The sequence below is a fragment of the Lepidochelys olivacea genome (assembly GCF_965140295.1).
Source record: "Lepidochelys olivacea isolate rLepOli2 genome assembly, chromosome: 2".
NCBI classification, from domain to species: domain Eukaryota; kingdom Metazoa; phylum Chordata; order Testudines; family Cheloniidae; genus Lepidochelys; species Lepidochelys olivacea.
Window position 1 is genome coordinate 104805578 of NC_140412.1, and position 12528 is coordinate 104818105.

General features: G+C 36.6%; 1 protein-coding gene across 5 annotated transcripts in view; it reads left to right on the forward strand.

Annotated features, from left to right (window-relative positions):
• Window positions 1-12528, forward strand: part of ATP9B (ATPase phospholipid transporting 9B (putative)) — a 295180-nt gene that overhangs the window by 239362 nt on the left and 43290 nt on the right. For all 5 annotated transcript variants that reach the window (XM_084621950.1, XM_084621952.1, XM_084621951.1 and 2 more), the window contains 2 exons: window positions 3443-3555; window positions 8334-8582. In XM_084621950.1, the coding sequence (XP_084478076.1) occupies window positions 3443-3555; window positions 8334-8582 (362 nt within the window). The remainder of the gene's footprint in view (window positions 1-3442; window positions 3556-8333; window positions 8583-12528) is intronic.

A 12528-nucleotide genomic window follows, 5' to 3' on the forward strand; every position in this document is an offset into this window, starting at 1 on the left:
AAATTCTGAAATTCAATAAAGTTACCAAAAAAAGATGATCTCTTGGTAACTGTGAATGTTTTGAAGGGAAAACATAAAATAAGTATTTTTATTTAATAAAATGTTGCCTATAAAGCGTGAGAGCAAAAAAAAAAATTCTCTTTACTTGCCTTAAAGTCACTGAGTTTCCTTGCAAACCAGTTTGTATATGACAACCAGATAAGTGAGTTACAAATTATTTTTTTAATGGTTACCTCAGGTTTTCATTCTCTGTGTGCTGCTTTCTAGCTACACCTGGAAATGTTCTATTTCTCATATAAATTTTGACTAATTGTATCTAAATTCTGTGAAAAATCGACACGTTCCACATAAATAACCCTTTAAAATTTTTTTCTTCTTTAACTTTACTGTATATATGCAATCGTTCTGGGTAATATTTAAGCAAAAGGGAGCCTGAGTGCCTTTCTGGTTAATTTTGAGAGAAAATTACAATTTATTTGGAATCTATACCCAGCATGTAATGTGTATGTTCTTAATATCTTAGTGAATGATGATCTAATTGTTACTATACTATACAAGTACCCAAAAATTGAGATAAAATTTCATTTTTCATATATTACCGGGCAAGAGGAGTGGTAGACTTGCAGTGTATAAGTGGGAAGGAAGATTTATGACTGTGACAGCATGACTATATCTCTGAAGAGCACTAATGGAAGTACCCTATATCAGATGCATAAACTGGATGTTAACTGTCTAAACAAGTTCTAGTTTCTAAACACTAATTATAGTGTGTCTGATGCTTTTAACTTGCTCTCTTCCTATGACTTGCTGTGTTGCACTGTCATACTGGGACAAAGACAGGATATCAAAAATAAGCATTTACAAATAGGAATAAATCTTAGTGTGAAGCATTCCTTGCTGTATTTTTAAATTATTTGTGGATTTTTAGTTATCTACCATCATACACAAAAATGATTTTAAAATAAACCTCAGAAGCATTATTCTTAACCTTTTAACACACAAATATTTTTATATTTCAAGCCTCATAAGAGAGGAAACTTAGGGCCTCTCTTTAAATGCTCACAAGGAGCAAAAGAGAATGTAATGGGAATATCTGCACACTGGATTAATTCCAGTTTGGCTGACTATATTTTCAAAATGTAGTTTATTTTATTCACTTTCAGTAAGGCTTAGATAACAGATGATATATGATCTTTCTATGAGCTTAACAGAAGAAGCTAGCCCATGATGATCTCTCTCCCCTGTTATGCTTCATCATGGAACCCTGAACCACCCACGCTTCAATTAGAGCTTTCTAAAAATCAAGGATGTCAGTGGTGAACATAAAGTGTCACTCCATGACTGACACCCTATAGTTCCTTACAGATGTAAAGTGGTCTCTGAAAACATACAATTTATGTTGATTCTGAAATTCCAGGCTTACTCCGGTTACAGGCTAAATTCGTCAAATTCGGAAAAAGTGTTAATTTCCAGTGACCTATTCTAGACAACTTTGATTCTATTTGCCAGAAAGTCTTTCTTCATACATATCATGGAATAGTGTTAGAAATATGTAGTAAGAAGCATGTTTGACACACATCCCTTTTTTTTTTTTTTTTTACCCTTTGACCAAATGCAAAGTGTTGCAATTGACCTTTAAAGATGCAGATACCTCAAGATTGTATGTCTATCTGTGTTATTTATACATAGACTTTTTAACTGGACAATCTTTTCTGTTCTTTTTTTTTCTTTTCTTTTTTTTTGTGGCTCAGATTGTCACAGAAAATATAATATTAAAAACTAGATCTCTAAGCATAATCCATTTTAAGTACGTTTAAGTTATGGCAATATGTTGTTACCATGAAGGTATTTAGAACTAGAAAGATACTGGAGTACTGCAATTGCTCTGGAATGACTAATTTTTAGGCACTCCACTGTGATTTTTTTCCCCATACATATACTTGTGTTTTCAAAGCACTAGTCATAATGTTATCTAGATGCCATATACAAGATATCCAAGGTTTCTATGTTTTCCTGGTAGGGCCATCTTCTCTGTTTCTCTCTTGAAGTTTTAATATATGGGTCTTTTTTGGAAGGCAGTACAGTATCTATAGAAGAAGGAAAGCTCAGCAGTTAGCATTCTGCTGCCTCTATAGATAAAGCCCTGTTTAAATATGCCTTTGACATTGTGCTCTACAAAGAGATAAGACATGAATTCATCCTGACTTTCTGTGGTCAGGAGTTCCACAACTGGGTGACTTTCACCAAAAACCACTATCTTTCCCAGTTTGTGGACTGTTTTGTCTCACTGCTTTCTCAACATAGTTGGATTTCTCCTGGCCATTTCTCTGGGTCATTGGAAAATTATTAGTCCTTCCCCACACCATGACATTATACCCCTTCTTAATTTTAGAAAAGTTCTTATGAGGCATCTCTGTATGCTTCTCTAGGCACTACAGTGCTATAGTACTTTTAACATTAAGGCTGATTTCTAAATACAACCATGCAATCTTGTAAAAATTAGCCTTCCCTCCAATAGCTCCCCCCCCCCATTTTAACATATTGGCATTGAATTTTTTTTTTTTTTTTTGCCCTCTACCCTACATCATTGTAGACCCAAGGCAAAAGCATCAGCAACGTAAACATGCAACAACTTTGGTAAATCTACACTGTTATATGGAGGGAGAAAGTAAGAAGGAAACAAACTGAGAATACTCATTGTGGAATAATTCCCCATTTATTTCCCAGCAGTAGCTCCTTTGAGCACACATCCTAGTTCTTTCCCCTTTGCTTTTTACTTTTTTAAAAAAAAATTATATTGAAGACTACCTTTCACTTTCATTTGAGATGAAAATGTCACTGCTTGACACAGGTCTAGATAATTTCTGTCAGTCCAGTGGGGGCAAATATCCAGTTGTGTTGCTTCCAAATTGAAGTTTGATATGGTGACTCCTCCAGGATGAGTAACCCTGCTTTTTCTGCACTAAATTTCTTAAATTAACTGAACTGATTGTAATTCCTCGTGACTCATTTACCCAAAAAAGGGCTAACTTGGCTTGTTTTGTGGCGTTTTGATGGTGCTCTCTGCTGTTTTGTGACATACCTGAGCTTTATTTCTAGTCCCAGTAGTAGTCTCCTGCAGTCAGTGCAAATAGTTGGGGATAAAGAGTGATAGCTTACTCTGACCCTCAGCTTGCTTCGCTCAGCAATAACCCTTTTGGCCATTAAGTAATAGCCTTGATGTGCTTCAGAGGGATCTTTTCCAGTTCCCCTTGTCAGCAAGTACAGTAGCTGTCAGTGGCTTACTGATTTCTGTAAAATAACAAAATGGGAAAGTCCTCAGGGCTCTTGGGATACTCCTTCATAATCTGTTGCACTCCACCCCCAAAGGAACAAAATAGTACAAACTAATCTCTTACATAGTTCTGTCTTTTTTCTGATCACTCTGATATTTTTATTACAGGAACACTTACCCAGAATGAGATGATATTTAAGCGCCTCCATCTGGGTACTGTGTCTTATGGGACAGACACAATGGATGAAATTCAGAATCACATTATCAATTCGTATTCACAGGTATCTCATTTTATAACTTATTTTCCTTTATATTGACAGGTTTTCTTAGTGTTGATGAGGCATTGCCATGTTTTTTAGGGCTAAAAAATTGATGTAAAAGTTTTCCCATTTGTAGATTATTTTTTCCCCCTTAAAGGGACATCCTCAAGGTCCTAGTTTCAGGCAACAATTTGGCCTTCCCTAAAATTAATATACTGTAATGTGGTTTGGAATTCCTGCCTGATTCCAAACATCTCTCATAGCCCGCTATCTGTTAGGAAGCTAACTCTTCCTCTGTCCAGTACTATTAATTGATGAAAATTCAGTATTTTTCTCTGGTGAAGCATAGACAGAAAGCCATCCAGCAAACTGACCACAAATTAAAGATAACACTGTATCTAGAACAATGCTGATGAGATTAATTGCATCTTTGAAGATCTTCATCACAAAGACATAAACATTGTAAAGCCACGTTCACTTGTATAAGCAATAAAGAAAAAAAAGTTTGTCAAAAAGATAAGGATGGAAGCAGTAGGAAAAGGAATACTCTATTAAATTTCTTAACGGGGATTAAAAATCCATAGAGTTTTTTTTTGTTTGTTTGTTTTTAAAGAAAGAAAGAAAAAAGAAAAACGTGGGGGAACCTAACATAGTTAAGAACAGGGTATTTGATCGAGTCCCTGCAGGATAATTCCAGATACATTCAGCAATGAGTATATTCTATTATGTGTATCCCATTTGAAACTAAATTGTGCATGTACACTCCGATAGGGGATACTGTGGATATCACTATGATGCCCCTTCCCATTTTCTGGTGTGAGGGGTAAAGGTTGTTGATTGGACTGTCAAGGGAATGGTCACCTGTTGGGGTCCTGTTTGGAAGCAGGCATGCCTCTGGCACCTCCTTCTCCTTTCTCCACTTACCCAGAATACACGTAGAAATTGTGCTAGGGCAAGCACAAAAGAGAGTGAAGTAGAATTCCGCCTCCTGTTGCTACCCAGTGACCATTTTGGGGGAGGGCATAAGGAAACAGGTTGGCTCCAGTGAACACCCATATGCATTCCCCCTCACCCACCAAGTTTAAGCATTCCTGGGTATGCAGCAACCATCCTTATGGTTGAAAGATGCTCTACCCACTTTGCCTTATAGTTTTGTTGTTTTCAGAGCTGTTTTTCTAGGCTTGCTGTGGGTCTAACTTTGATTGCATTTTGGGATCAGGAAAGAGATTTTTCCTTCTCTGGAAAAGATTGGCACAATTTTGGTGGTGGTTGTGGGATTTGGTTTTGTATTTTTTCCCCTTGCTCACAGCATCATGGAGGCCTGGTTGGAAAGGATAAGAGAGATGAAAGTACCTTGAAAAAAAAATTTAAAAGGGGAGGGGTAGGAGGAGACAGTGGTTAATAAATGTCAATATATGCAGTGTTGTAGCCGTGTGAGTCCCAGGATATTAGAGAGACTAAGTGGGCGAGGTAATATATTTTATTGGACCAACATCTGTTGGTGAGAGAGACAAGCTTTCAAGCTACACAGAGCTTGTCTTCAGGTCTGGTAAAGATATTCAGAGCATCACAGCTAAATACAAGATCAAAGGGATCATTCAAGGTGAAGTGGCCCATTGACATCATCGCTGGTTTGAGATAGGCATGCCTCTAGCACCTCCCTTTCCTTTCTCCACTTGCCCAAAACACACACATAAATTGGGCTAAGGGAAGCATAAAAGAGAGTGGAGTACAATTCTGCCTCCCATGGGACAAAAATGGGCGTTAGTGGGTTACAGATTGTTATAATAAACCACAAATCTATCCTTGCCACCATGGATATCACTTCCCTATATACAAACATCCCTCACAAAGATGGCATAGCTGTCTGTTTCAAATATTTACAAGACAGTGGACAACACTCAGCTATTCACCCCCAAAAAAGTCACCAAACTCATCCATTTTACAGTCAACAACAAACATTATCCAACCCATGGATATTAGGACAGGCTCCCCAAAGTGCCAGCCTCTCCATGGGTCACCTTGAAGAAGAATTTCTGGACAAAGGCACCACAACCCCCCTTTAATATTAAAACAAATAAAGTTGTGGACTGCAGCTTTAAATCCATTCACTTGACTATATCTTTATTCTCCTGCATGTCCTGATCAATATATCTGCTTACTTAGCTGGTATCTATGTTAAACAATAGCTTTATTATGGAACAATACACATTGGAAATGGGATATAGAGCTTTTGTTCCTCAAGATCAACAGTCCAAATTCAGACCTAAATAACAGTGACTGAAAGTCATTGCCATCTGATGGCTGTTAGGTGGCTTATGTAAAAAGAATTTAGTCCTAGTGGATCATGTTAGGTGTCTACAGTAACCAAAACAAAACAATTACAGTTGTCAATCTCAGCAGAGAGTCGTAGGGCTGACTGGAAGTAGAGATTGAACTACAGTTTTAACCTAGAGGTCTATTCGTGAACACTAAATTCACTTTGAGGGGGAAAGTATCTCTAATTAAAAAGAACTGCACGCTTCATAAATGTTTGCTTACCTAAAATATTAGTTTATTAATTTTACATTGTAATAAACTTTTAATATTTGCTGCTATGTGACAGACTGAATATTTATAATTATGAGGCATTTACCTCTGAAATAAAAAAGAAGAAAAAGAAAAATGTGTTTATTTTTCAAAGTGTGGACAAGGATTTTCCAAATCCAGATTAGCAGTTACTAGCTGGTGGAAAGCAATTTTGCTATTTTTCTAGAACTTCTTTTTGTAGTTCAGTGTTGTGTACAATAACTTAATGACATTTAAATAATGTTTTAATTATTTTGTATGTTGCTAGCAACTATTGCAAACAGAAAATAAAGGAACCCCTGTACACAAAATAAACTATTCAACAGTTGTTTCAATAAGAAATATATAGTGAGGTTTTTTTAATTTAATCTCTGGTAATAAAAGCTGCCAGTTAGACAGACACGGGTTCTTATGTGACATTGATTTTTATCCCTTGTTTGTGTTCTGTTTTATTATTAAGATGACAATAGTCTAGTAGGTCCACTGTAATGCAACACACAAATCTATTATAACCTGATTATATTTCCCCACTGGAAGCATTTTGTGATAGAGGGCATAATCTTTAATGGAATTTGTGTGAAATTAAATTATACAAGCATCAATAAACATAACATAATTCAGAAGGAGTAAATCAGCTTAATTTATTTGCAGCTGTAATGCCATCAGTGTTAGCAGAATGCAAATGCAGAGGTTTAAAGCAGTAGCTGAAAAACAGTGCCAGATGAGCAGAAAGTTAAACCCTTTATTAGACAGCACTGTAATTTGATGGGCAGAATGTTCACGGTTCAGCAGATCAGTACATGCAGTCGGGAGAGAAAAAAGGCTTGGTTTCTAAAGAGAATTTCTGAGTAACTCTGAAGTGAACTGAAAAGTGTTGAATAGTACTGGTGAGATGAAGGGAGGTTATCATTTTATAACCTGACCAAAAAGGTCTCTTCCCAAGTAGGTTAATAACCAAATATAATCTCTTTCACCTCAGATATAAATGCAGTCAGGTTCAGCTGAGCATGGCTGGAGCATGACATAAAATATGGTTCTAAATTGGTGGTTACTGTAACAGCAACATGATTTTAAAATGAAGTGGATATTCTTATTCTCTTTGCTACCTGCCAAATGGGTAGCTTTTACATTGTTAGATTTTTGTGTCCTGCCCAAGCCAGGAAAATTTTCATGCTGAAGTAAAAGCAACTGTTACATGAACTAGATTAGTTCATATAGAAATGTGTCTCATTAATAGGTAAAATCAGTAATTTCTATATAATTCCAGAGGTGTGTATTGTGCTTTAGAGACTAATACATTGACATGGGCCAAGATTTTCAAAAATAACTAGTGATTTGTAGGTGTCTCAGTTTTGGGGTGTCCAACTAGATATGTGTTAAAGGGGCCTGATTTTCAGAAAGTCCTGAGCATCCACCCTCTGAAAAGCAGGCTCCTTTTAAATGTTTCTAGTTGGGCACCTAAAACTTGATGCACACACTAACGCTAGTCACTTTTCAAAATCTTGGCCGTAGTCCGTGTCCTAAGGAATTTATACTCTTAACTGATCACAAAAAGACTGAATTGTAAGAGAGAAAACAACATGCATGGGAGAGAAATGGGATAAGGAAGAAATACAGAGGAAAAGGAGGGATTTACAGGAGGAGAGGAGAGCTCTTTGGCCCACAGTAGGAGCTCTATGGCCCACAGTATCAGGGATCAAAGCAAAAGCTGTTTTAAGTATCCCTTTTCATTAGGTACCTGCTTTAACTTTGTTTGTTGACTGAATGGGTATTTTAAAGTCCTGTGAAAGGTGACCTGTAAAACTATAATAGAATAATTATAATACATTATCAGATGATAGAAGAGCAAATGCATTTTTCAGTAATCTGCTAATGCATGTAGACTCAAACTAAAATGCATAAAAAGTAAGAGAGTGATAGGTCTGGAAAGAGACAGGCATAGTAGGTTGATGTGTCTGCATATGCACATTGCTCTGCCAGTATAGATCAGCATTGAGATGCAACACCTCTTGCATATTCCTGGGTCTCTTCAAAGCCAAAAGCTGCCAACTATTGGAATGGTGGTTTGATCACAAGCATAGAACTCACAAGTAGATTGAAACCAGTTCCTTCACACAGTTGTTTTCAAGGGGTGACTTTTCAGGTGTATATTGATATTCATCTAGTTTCTTTCTTTTGTTGGATTTATTCATTATTCGTTGCCTTGGATGTTTGTTTTTTATGTTTTAAAGATGCATTCCCAATCGAGTGGAAACAGTACCAGCTCGACACCTTCCAGAAAAGTGCAGTCTTCAGCACCCAAGGTCCGCAAGACTGTCAGCAGTCGGATACATGAAGCAGTGAAAGCTATCGCTTTGTGTCATAATGTGACTCCAGTGTATGAATCCCATGCTGGAGTGACTGGAGAAACAGAATATGCAGAAGTGGATCAGAACTTCAGTGATGAAAATCGAACTTACCAGGCTTCTAGTCCTGATGAGGTTAGTATGCCATGTTAAAATGTTTTAGTTTGTAAGTAACGCTGAGTTTCTAAAAAAAAAGTTATATAACAAAAGAACAGAATTTTGAGTGAATTAGTATTTTGGGGGAGGAGGAGTTCTCCACGAAAAAAGTTGATTATTACAAACACATGGAGGAAAGAAATTAATATGCTGATTTGATGGAGAAAAGGTGTGATATTTTGTATTTAGAGGTGGTCTTAACTGTTTGACTGAATCAAGTTCTGAAATCAATTTTGTGGGTTTGATATGAAAGTACTGCACTTGTAAAATCAATAGTTGGGTATGTAAATTGGTTTTCAGGACCTTGCTCCAGAATATAGTCATGCAACAGACATTCTAAAGCAGTTCTCAAACTTTTGTACTGGTGACCCCTTTCACATACTAAGCCTCTGAGTGCGTCCCTCTCTTATAAATTAAAAACACTTTTTTATATATTTAATATCATTATAAATGCTGGAGGCAAAGCGGGGTTTAGGGTGAAGGCTGACCGCTCTCAACCCCCCATGTAATAACCTCACAACCACCTGAGGGGTCCCAACCCCCAGTTTGAGAACTCCTGTTCTAACGGGATACAAATCTAGACTCTCAGTGACAAAAAAACAGATTCCCCCTTACAAACATGGGTGGAGCAGTGGGTGACATTGCTCTTGGTGCACAAATGGCTTTAAAAAAAATCTATGTATAGAGGACATTTAGTTGAAGCAACAGTAGACAACTCGAAAGCCTTGGATTTAGCCAAAGTTTTACAATGTTCAGCACAAATTAAAGCTCAGATTCAGGAAGGGACATTATTACATGCTTAAAGTTAAGCATGTGCTTAAGTTCCATTTAAATCAATTAAGTCTTAAGCACAAGTCCCATTGATGTCATCGGTACTCTGCATTTGATCAAAGTTAAATACATGCTTAAGTGCTGCACTGAATAGGGATGTGTTCTTGAATCAGGGCCTAAACGTATTATCCATATTAGCTGATAAAATTCTTCAAGGAAGTATATATTCATGGGAGTAGCACAAGGCTCGGAATTCAAAATTCCATAGAAATAAAGTGACCTATAGAATGACAGTTAGAAATATATTAGTTGTACCCTTTCTGAGAAAGAAAAATACAAAGTAGCATATTTCTGATCCTAATTTGGATTTCCATAAGCAAACGTGAGGAATCAAATATGATTTGTATGTTTAAAGAAGTGTTAATAGTGCCTAGAGGCTGGGATAGATATTTTACTGTGCTTGCTTTAAGTGTTACATAAATATTAAATATGTCATCATATAAAATACCAGCACTATCCTAGCTGCTAAAGCCACACTTTTTCAATGTAAAAACAAATTACAAATAGTATTTCTAGGAAACTTGGTCCCCGTTATATTTGCTGTCAAGTGTTTCATATAGAGCCCACTAGCAAGGCTTGTGGGTATTTCATATGCTATAATCACTGTCCATAGGATCTAGGAACTGTAAAGTGAACCCATATGGATAACTGGCTAAGGCATTCATCCCTTTCCTTAAGATTAAAATCAAGGTAGGATTTCAGACATCATGCTTTGGGTATATAATCAATATTCCCAATATCAATGATCCACAATCAGTTGTAGGCATTTCTATGGGTTTACGTAATGTATGTGATCTCGATAAATGGAGATAAGCAGAAATTGTGCTTATGCATACCAGTCATGTTTGGAATTTATTAGAAACATATAATCTGTGTTACCATATTTGAGCATTGATTGTTGGATCATATTCTGGGCTACAAAATATCTCAATACACTGAGGCAGAAAGATACTGTAAAATATAATAAAAATGGATTTTTTTTAGATAAGAAAATAAATATAAAGAGCAGATGACTAAGGATGTAATGCTCCTTTGACCCTGGAAACAAAGAATGACCTAAATCAGAGGAACAGAAATCCAGGTAGTAACCCTTTGCAAATTGTGCCCATGTGGAAGTTGTGTGTGGAGCCTGAAAAACCTGCTGTAGAAGAGCACAGCTCCACTTTTGTCTAGAGGATGGGGGCAAGTGTAAGAATTTGAGGATAACATGAAAGGGCTTGACTTCTGAAGTTAAGTAGAAATTTGATATAGCAGAGAGGAAGAGCAGTTTGGTGGGTGCTGAAAAGACAAATGGTAGATTATAGATGGAGGATCGAAAGGAAATCAGGAGCTTATCAGCTGGATGCTGGGCTTAGAGGGTAGAAGAAGCAGGCCCTGTGTTATGGATATGGTGCAGAGGAGCAGCAGGGAATGTGGTCACAGGGAAGTGTTGATGCTGGGCCAGGTGGCTCAGGAACAGGACTGGAAGCTGATGGAGGAGCAGGAAGAGAGATTTTCCAGTTGAGGGAGAACTGGATCAAAATAACTGGCTGGTTGAGTGTGAGTGAGTTGCTTCACATGGGAATGGGACTTCACAGTTTGAAGGGGATAGGAAGAAGGAAAGTAGTGGAAGGCAATCTGAGGCTGGAAGGGGGAGCGTGGTGTAGGCTGGTTTTAAGGGAGAGGAGGCAATTGTACATCTTAGGAGGACTGTGTAGTCAATCACCCAAACTTGAGAATTCAAACTACAAACTAATGAAGCAAAATCACTCACCGACTGTCTTTTGAAGATACAGCCCTAAGTGTTTTTTTAATCTTTTAAAATTAATTTGCCTCTCTTTGAAACTAGTAAAATTAGTACATCAAACACACATCTTTTAATTTAATAGGATATTGCTATTGGGTAAAATATCAATATGAAGCCACAAAAACATTTAAATAATGTAAACATTGCAACATGACCAAAAAAAAAAGCTGAAAGTGAAAGACTGGGAGGTCTTTATCATAATTTTTTAAAGAGCTCTATTGATGCAATGTTTGCAAATCACTGGAGCCTAAGGAAAATAATGTAAATGGTTCATTATTTAGCTTATTGAACTTTCCTGCAGTTAGGTTGACAGATGATGCCAATGTTTCCCAATCACCAAAGTACCATTTTAAAAGTATTTTTTATTGAATAAAGTGCTCTGAATATTGCACCCTGGAGCTTTATTTTGGGAAATGGTTCAATTGATGTTTTCTGTTTAACCTCAACATTGACCTATCACAACATATTTTGTTAATAAAGAACATTATCATTTAATAGACTTAACCAGCTTTATACATTGTACTTCCTCAGTATTACAAGTCTGCTCTCTTAGATTTTGCTTATGGATCTGGAGTGATTGTATTCTGTTGAAGAGATTATTTTATTGGTGGCCTTCTGTCTTATATAATCTAGTGTTTGTCATTTTTGTAAGAGACATTACATGAAAAATTATAGACAGTTTAACTGTAAACTGTTCTTCCATGTGGGAAAACACAGGAAACATTTAAATAGGCTAATGAAAACAAATTACAGAGTTAATGAGTTGGCATGACGAATTCATTTGAAATTCTTCACAATCCCATTTATATATGGTATCATGACAGAAATGCACATTTAGGAGTAGATACATTCACCATAAAATATGTAGTCATTGTGTTAGAGTAGCCTGAGATAAGTAACTGATTTTGTATTCTTAATGTGAACCCTACTTATACAAGGCTCATTGTTTCTTATGATAAGTGATCAATATTTCATTTTCCCTGAAAGTGGAAAGTTTCATTTGTCTGTCACTTCTGTCCTCTATAGCTACAGCGTAGCAAACAATGTGTGCACACTGGGAAAGCCATTGACAAATTCTAAAACAACTCTTGCTCAACTGTCATAAGTGTATGTCCACATCACTTGTGGAAAGCCAGTGCTAATCTAATGTAATGAACAATCATAAAAGGATATAAACTAAGTAGGTAGAGCAATAAAGTACAAAGGTCACAGACCCAAGTAATTCAGAAGCATGCTATGAACAGGAGCCTTTCAAGACCTTTGGCCTCCTTTGGTCAAGAAAGATTGATATGTCATGATTTTTAATGA